The sequence below is a fragment of the Glycine max genome, chromosome 13 (assembly GCF_000004515.6).
Source record: "Glycine max cultivar Williams 82 chromosome 13, Glycine_max_v4.0, whole genome shotgun sequence".
In the NCBI taxonomy this organism is placed as follows: domain Eukaryota; kingdom Viridiplantae; phylum Streptophyta; class Magnoliopsida; order Fabales; family Fabaceae; genus Glycine; species Glycine max.
The window spans coordinates 39,497,411-39,510,444 of record NC_038249.2 but is presented as its reverse complement, the minus strand read 5'-3'; the positions used below and the strand labels follow the sequence as shown (position 1 = coordinate 39,510,444).

The 13,034-nt window shown below is 30.8% G+C and overlaps 2 protein-coding genes across 2 annotated transcripts; both read left to right on the top strand.

Moving 5' to 3' along the window:
• The first annotated feature begins 2,420 nt into the window (after positions 1 to 2,420).
• LOC100801567 (xyloglucan endotransglucosylase/hydrolase protein 9) lies at positions 2,421 to 4,633 on the top strand. Its single transcript, XM_003543324.5, has 4 exons — positions 2,421 to 2,849; positions 3,084 to 3,184; positions 3,562 to 3,755; positions 4,089 to 4,633. The coding sequence occupies exons 1-4, from the start codon at positions 2,696 to 2,698 to the stop codon at positions 4,510 to 4,512; spliced, it is 873 nt and encodes a 290-aa protein (XP_003543372.1). The 5' UTR covers positions 2,421 to 2,695; the 3' UTR covers positions 4,513 to 4,633.
• Positions 4,634 to 7,647: 3,014 nt separating this feature from the next.
• Positions 7,648 to 9,395, top strand: DREB (dehydration-responsive element-binding protein). Its single transcript, NM_001248537.3, has 2 exons — positions 7,648 to 7,828; positions 8,593 to 9,395. Exon 2 carries the CDS (start codon positions 8,593 to 8,595, stop codon positions 9,187 to 9,189), a length of 597 nt encoding a protein of 198 aa, NP_001235466.1. The 5' UTR covers positions 7,648 to 7,828; the 3' UTR covers positions 9,190 to 9,395.
• Positions 9,396 to 13,034: the final 3,639 nt, after the last annotated feature.

Below are 13,034 nucleotides of genomic sequence, written 5' to 3'. Positions count from 1 at the left end.
TCTTAAATTATTTTTAGTTTTTTGGGAATGTGGGAAACTTTATTTCTCATATTTGAATTACTTTTTGAAGAATAACGTTTCCAAAAAATAATATTTTTTGGGAATATTTTTTGGCCATGTATGCTACAAAATTGCTCTCATAGGTAGGTGAAATCTAACTAAGTTCAAGAAATTACTACAATAAAGTATCACAATATTCTTTTATTAAATTATTTGATGTGGTAAATAATTAAAAATTTTGAAAAAAAATCACATACTCTTTGATTATTATGAAACTTATATAAATATCCATCGAAATAATTTTGACCAACCAAACATATTTTAAAATTCATGATTTCCAAAATCTTGATTCTCAGACAACAAAAACTTTCCTTATACTAAATGTCCAGCAAAAAATCCTAAAGCAAGAGGTAAACAAATTCCATAAAATAAAGGTCTCAACAAAAAATATTAAAACAAGCAATATAGATTATGAATGTTCTTCCAAAGTCTTTTATACCTTTACTCTGCGTCTAAAACAATTAGAATAAACTAATCAGACGAAAGGTTTCATGAATGCCCTTGGGACACAAAAATCATATAAGCTAATCAATCGTGACATTATAGTTCATTTTTTTAGAGGAGTGACATTACAGTTCATAGTTGTAATAAAATATGACAATTTAGAATAAGATATATTATCCCTTTAATTATCCTTTCTTTTTTCAGTCATCTGACAAAATTAGACTCACAATCTCAAGGAACGTTTATAAGAAGAAAAAAAAAAAAAAAACTCCAGGAGCATCCCCTTGTAATTGTCAAACAACCTTCTCTTACTAAAGGTCAACACTACCCTTTAAGGATCGAATGAGAGATGAATTATTTCCTTGTTAAAGAAGGTGTTATCCTTTAATATCATTTTCCTTAACATTTTAAATCTTTGGTTTTCCTTGAGGAATTGAAAGAATTACTACTCTTCCCTTACCAAACGAGACCAACACAACATTAACAACATGCCACCTTAATTTTTATAGATAAGAATAATGGTCCTTCCAACTCTAGTGGTAAGAGTTACCCTAAAAAGTACGTGTTCACTTTATCAAATTCTAGAGGCATTATCCTCTTATTTGCATATTTTTTCTACCTCCTCCAGGCAATACGCAAACTTATTAAATGATTGAGAAAGTTAAAGGAATGCATTTTGGTGTACTAACAAAATTAAAATATTCTTTTAGATTTTTTTTTAAAAATATTTGAGAAACATTAGTAACATATTTTGAACACATTTTTTTTAATATTTACTCTATTATTCACTAAAATTTATTAAGAACTATAAATTCATGATAGAAAATGATTAAATGAGAAATGAAACATCAAATTTTTTTATTTGGTATAAATTTCAACCCATAAAGAAAATATGTTCAAAAGAATATCTTATTAGCATTTATTTAAATATTTTTCATTTTATATATGAAGCAAATACTATATTTGTAAGAAAAAAATATTAAATCCTTTTTTATCCTTATATAAAAAAACAATTCTTTTCAAATGCATATCCTCACCGCAGCATATTAAGCATAATGTAGATTCCCAATAAACACAATGCACAGATCTCAAGACAAAGATATAGTACTACCATAATAACACGAAGAGGGGATTGATGAGTGAATATAAAAAAGATGAATTGGTCCCTTCGTATAATTGTGCTTTCCACTATCCAGCTGGAAATGCTGTCAGCAAAGGCAAAAACGGGCAACAAAAGCAGATATCCCACTCCAATTTTAAAAGCACCCATATGATGGAACCAAAGAATGTTATTGGTATATTATTATTTAATATATTTTTTTTACATTAAATAATTGTAAATAAATTATATTTATTTTTAATAATAAAAATATGTTGAAAATAGTTTGTAAGGGAGCGTTGCTACCATTCCTTGATTCATTTGAGTTACAAATTTTAGTACAATTTGCGAAATAAAAAAAATTATTTGATAGAAAAATTTATATTGACTCATTGATTCTGAAAAATTAATCAAGTTAAAGTTAACAAATATATCTTATCGAATTTACAGTGAACAAGTTTATTGATATAACTCGTTAAAATAATCTTTACAACTAAAATTCAAGTTCAAATTTATGATATAAACTTGTTTTTGGTGTGTGATAAAAAAAAATTGGTTAGAACTTAGAACCCCTCCATGTTTGAAGGGATGGGGGACCCAACGGGTACAAGGAAAAAGCACGAGATTGTTATGCTCATACAGCCCGTGACAACTGTTCAATTAAGACCCCCAGCTGGCTTACTCCCACGTGGCGAGATTCTATTGGCATAGATCTGCCATCATTCTTGCGGTATCTACTTTCTGTGAACAGCTTTTGCCAGCTATCACTGCCACAGTAACGGCTATATTTTTTTAATCTCGCATCAATCTATGTTTTTTCGTTCGTTCATTCCTTGGAATTTGAAACCCTGGTGTGGCTAGTGACATGGCACACACCTTCTCTACGTGGAACGAATGAACGGGGCTATAAATAATACCTAACGCCTACAGGCCTCTCTCGTGAGCCCTCACAGAGAAAGCATTGGGGAGTAGAAGTAGAAGCTTCACTTCACTCTGTTCAGTTCTTATTGTTGCATAGATAATTTGTCTCTATTTTTGTTATTTTCTTTCTCTCTCCTCTTTGTGCATTTTAATAGCAACTCTTAGTTTCCAATGTCCAAGATGTTGGGAGTGTTTGTGGGACTTTTGCTGTTGGTGGGGTTGGCTGCCTCTGCCAAGTTTGATGAACTCTTCCAGCCCAGTTGGGCTATGGACCATTTCATCCATGAAGGAGAACTTCTCAAACTCAAACTTGATAACTATTCTGGTAATTGATCATTCCAAATCTCTAACTTTCCTGCCTTGTCATGATACAAGGTTGTGGCATTTGCATAATGTTCTTACCTTTGAAGCATTTTTAGTAATGTTATTTGTTAATAGCCCTTTATGTCTAATTTTGCACTTTTTTTTTGTTAGATCTGATTCTTGTTAGTCCATTTAACAGCCCTGCAAAATGTGTTATTTTTCAGCTAAATATGTGACCTTTTTTTGAACACTGCAGGTGCTGGATTTGGATCTAAGAGCAAATATATGTTTGGGAAAGTGACCATCCAGCTCAAGCTTGTGGAGGGTGACTCTGCTGGAACTGTCACTGCTTTCTATGTAAGTGGAAATTTTATATTTTTTTTTTTAAGAACAAATTTGCTCATGATGCTCTTTTGCTGTTTTAGTACGGAGCTTATGATAATTACTATTTACTAGCTATAGTGCTTAGTTAACAATGAACATAATTTACGGTGTACATATTCAGCTCAATACATTGAGCGTTTCTCAAGTGCAGACAACCAGATTTGCATCAATGAATTGAATATTACCAGAGCCATTAGTGTCAGCTACCTACTTTCATTTGATTCTTGCATTTATTGTCTCTCTCTGTCCCTGTCTGCACATTTGAGCCACGATCCAATATTTTTAGTGTAACTTTTATCCTACAACTTTACACTCTTAAATTGATGGCATCTTAAATTACTGTGATGCAGATGTCATCAGACGGCCCAACTCACAACGAATTTGATTTCGAGTTTTTGGGCAACACCACTGGTGAACCTTACTCAGTCCAAACCAACGTGTATGTGAATGGCGTTGGCAACAGGGAGCAAAGACTCAACCTCTGGTTCGACCCCACCAAGGACTTCCACACCTACTCCATCTTCTGGAACCAGCGCCAAGTTGTGTAAGTCCCTCTTAATTAAGCAGTCATTATCCTAAACATTATATTACTATATTTTACTGTAAGTAAGTAAAAGCAATGTTAGTTGAACCTGGACTCTTTCATAACCCGAAAAGCTGTCAATTGCATGCTTTTGTCAGTTGAGCTTGTGCTATCATAGGCTTTGGCCTCATCGTGTCCCCTTCGGTTCCCATTCAATTATAAACACAAACTCAAAAGGAAAAGGAATCTTACGCATATTGAGACGTCAATTTTCATTTTTACATATATTTTTTATTCGACAAATGGTAGTTAAAAATTGTAACATTGGAAGCATATCTATCTGAATGTAAACAGTTTCCTGGTGGATGAGACGCCAATAAGGGTGCACACGAACCTGGAACACAAGGGCATTCCCTTCCCGAAGGACCAAGCCATGGGCGTGTACAGCTCTATCTGGAACGCGGACGATTGGGCCACGCAGGGTGGTCGTGTGAAGACAGATTGGAGCCACGCACCCTTCGTTGCCACCTACAAGGACTTCCAAATCGACGCGTGCGCGTGCCCCGTGCCGGTGACGTCAGCAGATAGTGCTAAGAACTGTAGCAGCAGCGAGGATAAGAAGTATTGGTGGGACGAACCAACGTTGTCCGAACTGAACTTGCACCAGAGCCACCAGCTCATGTGGGTTAGGGCTAACCATATGGTTTATGATTATTGCGCCGACACTGCTAGGTTCCCCGTTATACCTGCTGAGTGTGTTCACCACCGTCACCACTGAAAGGGAGAAGAGAAGAGGAAGAGAACGAACTACTTTTGTTTAACATAACATGTGCTTCATGTTTCACCTTGTAACATATTTCGCCTTAGCTTTATGTGAATTCTTTTATTTCCTTGTTTAATCATTAGTACCATCCAATTTTATTCTTTTTGTTTTTTAATTTGGACCAAGAGAGAAACTAGTGAGATTTTCTAAGATTAATAGACCATCAATTTTAAAATATATCATGTGTAATTTCTAAAATAAACCATCAAAACAAACTCGGATTGGGCAAGATTAATAGAGATGGATTGTACTTATTTTTACTATTATTTAAATATAAATTACATCATTTTTAAATTATTTATAGTTAAAATTAATTTTAAAAAATCGACCCATCTTAATTTTACCCTCAGTCTTAATTGCGACGGATTATGGTCTAAGATAGTACCTGCCTTCATAATTACCTAGGGTATCTGCAACTTGACATTAAAGATGTGAAAACTATGCTGCTAACTACTATTGGTGTGTTGCCTCATTAAAAATCCAATAATAATCCACTTAACCATATTAAGGGCCATCCTGTGTGAGGCATGTAAAACCCCTTTAGCTGTAGAAGACATGAAAGGCTATGATGGGATTATCCAATTGAAATGGATGATTATGGGCCATTATAAATCAGTTTTGACATAATTGACAGTCTTTCTTTTAGAGTCAAATGATTTGAGGGTCCTAATTTGATGAACTATCGAAAAAACAATGGAGGAGCGTAACATCTAAGAGGATCTTTTATTGAAGAATTTATTTTGAGTTATTGGATTATTTTTTAGTTCTTATAATATTATATAATATGTAAATTTTTTTTATCATTTTTTACTTTAGTGGTAAAATTTAATTTGGGTTCCTAAATTTTATTTACAAAAAAATAAAAAAATAAAAAATCTTTTTTTTTTCTCTCAAATAATACTAAAAAAATAATATTTTAAAAAAAATGAAATTCTTGAAAGTTGATTCTCTAGACCTCAACATACAGCATTGAAAACTTTTGAATAAGTATAATAATAAATCTGATGGATAATAGTTTTTAAATTTAAGAACTTAACTCATGAACCTCTATAATGAAAGTTCAATTTATCTACAATTTCCAAGATAAATAAAAGAAACAAACAATTTTTTTTTCTGTGTTTTTGAAAAAGAGAAAAGTGAGGGCAGTGCAATTTGGTTGTTGTAAAGACCTGAAGGCGATGAATGACTTGCTGGAAGGTGAAGACTAATGAGCAGTTAAGGGGACGATAGTTGGAGTGAAGAAGAAGAGTGGCATGAAAGAAAAAGAGAAGAAGGAATGGTGGTGCTGAATTGTTGGATAAAAAATTAAAACATTCCAATTCTTTCTTTCAGGCCCCACAGTGATGAATAGGAGGTCATGTGCATATTTTAATTGAAATTATAATTTTGCCCTCTAAATTTTCACAAAAAATCGCTTCATATATAGTATAAAATTGAGATCACATCAAAGTCAAAACTGCCTAGGTTAAAAAATCCTTCTACCGACGGATCGATCAAGTTAAAGTTAAAGTATTATTATTATTATTATTATTATTATTATTATTATTATTATTATTATTGAGTTATATTTGATAAAGATTACACATAGATTTATTTTGACACTTTCATTTCTATTTTTTTCATGACCCTAAAAGGACGTTACACATATACACTCACACGACCTTATTTTTGGATCATCTTGCCTCCTCAAACGATTGTTGATTTCGCCTAATCGCATTGATAGCACAACTTTAACTTTCGAATCTTCTCATAATATATTTGACTAATTTAGTATATGTTTCAAACCTAACCAACTTGTTGAATATTAGTTTGGTTTGATTCAGGTTAATTCAAAATAAATCTAAAAATGTAAATGAAATGAAACCAATTAAAAATAGATTTTATTTTTCCCAAAACTCAAATGAATAGCCTCATGAACACCCTTAAATTTTTCTAAACGTGGGCTTTTGGATAAATGAGATTCAACAGTAAAGTACAGCTCGACAAACGTGGCATGCCCTTTAACTAGCACTGTAGGTGAGGTCGATGTGCCCAATGGATCTTATCCGTTTTAATGTTGGCTTCAGCTGTCATTAAGATGGATTAGTTAATATAACTCACATATAAAAGGGAAGTGTGCAAACTCAAACAACAACCAAATATATTTTATCCCATTTTCCTTCCTTTGTTCTTTGCTCATTTTTTATTTATTTATTAAAGTGTCCTCTAAACATCTCTTATAGTTCACGTTACTTGAGCCACTGAGCATTCTTCTTAAAAAAATACCATGGTTTGGACTCCTCACCTAACAAACGTGGTATTTATTTGACTTGTTCCTTTTATTAATTTATTGGTATATGTTAACTTATAATTGTTATACAAACAATACTATTTTCTTTACAACATCCTAACAACAGGAAATAAAAAGAAAACAAAATGAGGTGGTTATTTTGTCATTAGAAATAAATTTATTCTAATTGAAAATTAAAAGAGAAATATAGGAAGTACTAGCTATGTTTTCAAAATATGATTTTGTGTAAACAAAATTAATAATTTTGGAAAAATAATTTCAAAGTTTGGCTTTTGAGTCCAACTTTTTATACTATGTTCGAGACACTGTTTTTTGTTTGCTAATTTGCTTAAAGTTACATCCAACTGTTGTGATCTGTTAGTTCTTATGGGCTATAGCTTGATAAATTGAAATGAACTATAGTTATTAGTATTTTCTAATTAAAGAATGTTTTGAAATATCAGTTGAAGTGTAATTATATAATCTATTAAATATTTTAATTCTTTTAAAAAATATATATTGAACAAATTTATATATTATATAAAATAAACTTCTAAGTATTTTGAAATAAAATTCACTTTAAATTTATTGATATACTCTTAAGTTTTTTGTATATATACACCTATATCCTTGCATAAATAGTTTTTGTTAACTGAAAAAATAATAATTATTATTTTTTTTAAATTGAAAATAAAAATCACCATTTAATTAAAATTTTAAAATAACTGTAAATAAAAATAGAAACCTTCTTCAAAAATAACATCAAAAAAGAGATGGAGGTAATATTATTATTTATCTTTTTTGCTTCATTTTTTATTAACTTCATTGTTTGTTTGTTTGTATATCCTCGAAAATGATGAGTGAAGCGGCTGGTGAACCCTAATTAGTTGTCGGTGTTTGTTGGAAGAGCTCATCTCTGTTTTCTTCGTCATCTTCCCCAACCAGAGATGCGCCCCACAACAGATACTTACTAAAGCTTTCAACTTTCCAACACCCTTTCAGGTTTCTTACCTCTTTCACCCTCTTTTCGTTCTTCTTCACATCTCTACTTGATTTCAAAGAAAGAGTTTTTGTTTTAGTTAATTTTATCTCTCTTGTAATTCACCCATCTAATTTTTTTTTTATAGTTTTTGTTATTCCCAATTGTAATGGTACTATGGAGGGCAACTAATCACTGGCTTGCATTTGCATTAGATATTGTTTTAAAAAATTTCATAATGTTTATACTGGTGAGTGTAGAGTTGGGTTAGTAGAAAGTAGAAACATTTCTTGAGGGGTGGCAAGATTGACATGTTATGGAAGGGGCTGTTGAATTATTAACATGATAAATGTGGTTCTGTGTTTCACTCTCACTGTAGCTAGGCTAACAAATTGGGTTATAGTGAGTGACCTTTTGAATTGATTGTGTACTTGTTTGTGTTCACATTGGGTTATCAAGAAGCAGGTTGAAATATCAGGTAAATGTCCACATGTTTTGTTCCACTTAGAGGAATTGATTTTGAGTTAAAACAACTTTAGGTAGTTTTTGCATTGGGTAACAAAATTATACTGAGTTTTACTACTAACTTGCATTTAGAATAAACACTTCTAGACATAAATTGCATCACTTCAAAATCAATTTTAATCAAAATTAATTTGGTAAATACTCACCCAAAAGCTTGAGGGCTTGTTTTCTTGGCAGGTGTATGATTAAGTGTTGTTATGTTGTAATGTTAACATTGTAAATTTTGTTGGTAATTACATAGTTCAACTTGAATTGCACGCAGATGTTAGCCAAGGCCCATAACAAAGGGGATGGATCTAAGTCCCTGGCTAAGATACTGGCAAAATGGAAAGAATATAATGCCCAGATTGATTCCAGCAGTGATGCAGATAAGCCAATTCGCAAAGTTCCTGCCAAAGGATCGAAGAAGGGGTGCATGAAAGGTAAAGGGGGGCCAGAGAACTCACGGTGTAACTACCGAGGTGTCAGGCAAAGGACTTGGGGAAAGTGGGTTGCTGAAATTCGAGAGCCAAACAGAGGCAATAGGCTTTGGCTAGGTACTTTCCCCACTGCCATTGGAGCTGCCCTTGCATATGATGAAGCGGCCAGGGCAATGTACGGTTCCTGTGCCCGTCTCAACTTTCCCAATGTTTCAGTTTCCAGTTTCTCTGAGGAATCTTCCAAAGATTCTCCGTCTGCGAATCATTGTGGTTCCTCAATGGCAGTGTCTGCAAACGAGTCCATGATTTCACCTAGTAACTCTGGGGTAGATGCAGAAGAGGATGTTGATATGGAGCCCATTTCCTTATCCTTAAGTGTAAAGCATGAGAATGGGGAAGGTGAATCGGGGATAAGTTCATCCCCTCCTTCTTCCTCATGATGTACATTGGGACATGGCTAAATTTTTTAGCACATGTACTTGTTAATGGTTAGCTTAGATTTGATCACATTTGGTCCTGGAGATTAGCTGTTGTAAAACTAAAATGAACTCCGTTGCAAAAATGGTCAATTCTTTTGGCCGCCTAATTTGCATGGATATCTGTCTATTTTTAACTCGTTAGGGTGTGAATCATACTTACCTTTGTCATGTTACATGCTCTCTTCCCTCACCTCTACATCTCCAAACCCATTTGTTATTGTCTCTATCTTGCCCGGTTTATTTTACTGTGAGAATGTGGTTTTCTTAATTTTAAGAGCTTACATTTCTCATGTAAGTTTCTATTTACATAACACTTGACTTGCCATGCATGATTGGGTTATAGGGGATGGAAGCTTTTGGAAATAGGAATAGTCTATAGGAAATCTCCATGGGTCTCTAGAGGAACAAATTAGGAAGTATTTCAGCACGTTTGGAACCGCGATGTGAACTCATGGTAACTTTAAAGCTAGCCTCTGGTGTGGTGTAGTAACTTTCTGTAATCATGTTAATTATCATCTTTTCAATTATGTCATTTTTCTATTTAATTCTTAACTTATATAGTTATCATGAATGAGAAATGATTAATAATGAAAGTTATAGTATTTAGAAGTTAAGAATATTTTTAATAAATTATATTAATTATGTTTGTTAGTTTAGGTATTATTTTTTACTATACTATATTATTCTTTTGCTTGTGATTTGTGTGTATCAAATCCATTCGTCATGAATTGATTGTATAAAATTATGAATGATTTTGAACTTGTATGAAATATAAAAAATAAAATTAGGTATAATATGTTGTTTTTTACATTATTTTTAAATAAAAACAATGACAATATTTAAAATATTGCATCCTCAAATATTAAAAAATTGAAAACATTCATTGCCAAGTTTCACATTGAAATTAGCTCTGGCTGAGTTCCAGTCTTACACGCACCCGTATTTCCAATCAAAAAGAGTTCTAAGGGAATTGAATGTTTGGGACTCATAAATCCTACATCCACGAAATGTTGGGACCATGCCTCGTATATATCAATGTCACGTGCAGCCTCAAATTCTCCAAATGCCAGGTTTTAATTCCTTAAAAATAATACTGATAAAAAAATATTAAGAACGTGACGGAAAAATTTTAAATTTTGAAAAATTTTAAATTTTAAAAATTTTAAATATTTCAATTGAACATATTTTTATTTTCCAAATTTTATATTTAAATAAAAAAATTAAAATTATGAGGGTGAAAAAAATGAATGAAAAAAAAAGATATGATTAGTGTGCTAGTTATATGTGTTATTCTATCAAACAGTATTTCTTAAAAAAAATGTAAGTAAAGAATTTCAATTTCTCACATTTTCAAAGAAAATTAAAATTCCAGATTTTTAGTTGTTTAAAATTCTGAAATTTTAAATTCTTCAAAAAAAACATTCAAACAATAAATTCTAAATTACAGAAATTTAAATTCTCTATCCAAACATTCCAAACATATTCTAAAAAAATTATGTTAGAACTTGAATTACGTTTGATATTATGAACAGGACTATTAGTAATACTATTTATTAGTAATTTTAATTTTAGTTAATTTTTTAAAAATATTGGCTACTAATAGTATTTGTTTTATTTTTAAATTAAGAAATACTTTACCCAGACTCAATTATAAGTAACCAAAAAAAGGTTTGGTAGATTTAAATATAAATAAATTTTAATTACTTTTGTTGTATTTAAAGATATTATTCTAAAAATAAACTTCAATTAATCAATATTTTATTTTTAATGATATTTTTTATTCTAGATATTAAATTTTAATAAAGTACACATGAAAAAGTTTATTTCTTAAACAGGATGTAATTAGTAGAATTAAATGATAACTCAGCAAAAAAAAGTAAAGTTAAATGATAATAATTAATTTTTTGAATTTAATTAACTTTGCTTATATTTGAGTATGAAGGAAGTGTGAATATACAAGTTTTTAAATTTTTTATTTTTATATAAAAGGTTACTTTATAAAAAAAAAACTTGATATTATATCATGAATTAAGTATTTTAAAAGTTCAAGCAATTAGCTAAGGACATTTGAATTGGCTTTTACATTCTTATTAAGTCCTAGAGTCTTTTATCAGCCTTGTTAAGTCTACGTATTTCTGATTGTTATTTTTCTTGTATCGACAATATTTAATAAACAATTTCTCAAGGAAGTAGTTGATACATCTAAGATGAACTGTGCTGACATATTTGAAATGTTAATTGAGATCGAATGTTGGTAAACGTTGAATGATGTAGAATTTTAAGTGGATTGAGATTTTAGATTTTTAGATCTTCGGATGGTAGCAAACTGCTGAATGAGACCAAGGCATTGCTAAATAGGTAGATATTTGAAAGAAAAAAAAACATTTTAACACACAGATAGGCTTTTTTTTTTTCAATGACAATAATAAAGATGGAACTTAAATCCTGATATAACTACTCAAACGTTAAACCTCAACCATAGACTGACCCAAGTGGGTTTAATTAGACTTTTAGCTAGTGCTATGCTTTTGCCATGCAAAATTATGAAGTAATCCCTCCATCTTATGTATGAGTTTTGAAATCTTTTCATTTATATCAACTTTAGAAATTTTATTAAGAAGATAATAGTTATTTTTTTTCAAATAATATTCTCATTTGTTAGTTTTCTACTAAACACTTAAATGAATTTATAATTATATTCTAATTCTTTAGTAAGAATATTTTATTAAATGATAATATTATCATAATAGTTTGTGTAGTTAATAATTTTCTTAAATATGCATTACTTTAAAATTCAAAGTAAATATTAATTGGTGTCCTTAGAATGGTTAAGCAATTAAAAGTAAAAAGAATATATAAAAAAATTATTAATGCTCTCCACTGTAATTTTTAATATATCTCTAACAAAATTTTAATAATTTTTTCTTTTATTAATTTTGAATTTCATATCTATGCATTATCAGTTATAAAATTTTACACCGGCAATCAATAAAGAAATATTATTAGGATAACATTAATTAAAATAATATTTACAAAAATCAACAAATTCATTAAGCTCAACAATTTGTGATTACACGCATGCACTATTTTCTCTTATTTTTTTTCTTTAGATCGAAGGACAAATAATGCAAAACCGCGGGAATATATGTATGAGCTGGGGGAAACCGTCAAATGACTAACAGACTAAAAAGTTATTGCACTAGTTGCTATGATGACCAACTCTATAGGGTCCTCGGACAGTTAATTAGTTATGTCCAAAAACTTCTAGAGTTCGATGATATCTATGAGGAAAGTGATAGGAAATTAATGCATATGACCATGCCTTCTAATTTCCAGCTACATATGTGCCAACTGTGTTCTTCCATGATTCCATCTATTCCTACACCCCACAAGGGCAAAACTAGCTAGGAAAAGGGATTCTATGGCATAACTATTCCTCACCTGGAATATGACATGAATGTATTCCTTGTTAGACTACAAGTTTTATGTTAGTGGGTTAAAAATAAAAAAGAATATATAAATAAGTGGATTATAGGCTTAAAGTGTTAATAATTCAATATGTTTTTTTTTTGGATAAACTAATTAATCACTTAATTTCAAAGTCCACTAACACATGCACTTACTTATATTTTTAGATATTAAGTTAAAACTCTACTTACATATAAAATTCTTATGGTATCATTGGCTGTGTTGTCGGGGTTAATTATTGGCTTGTCTAGATTCTTAAAAACAATATTTTAGATTGAGAGATGCCGATCAATCTAAGTAACTCTCTAAATAAATAAAAAATGTCCTGTACCATTTAT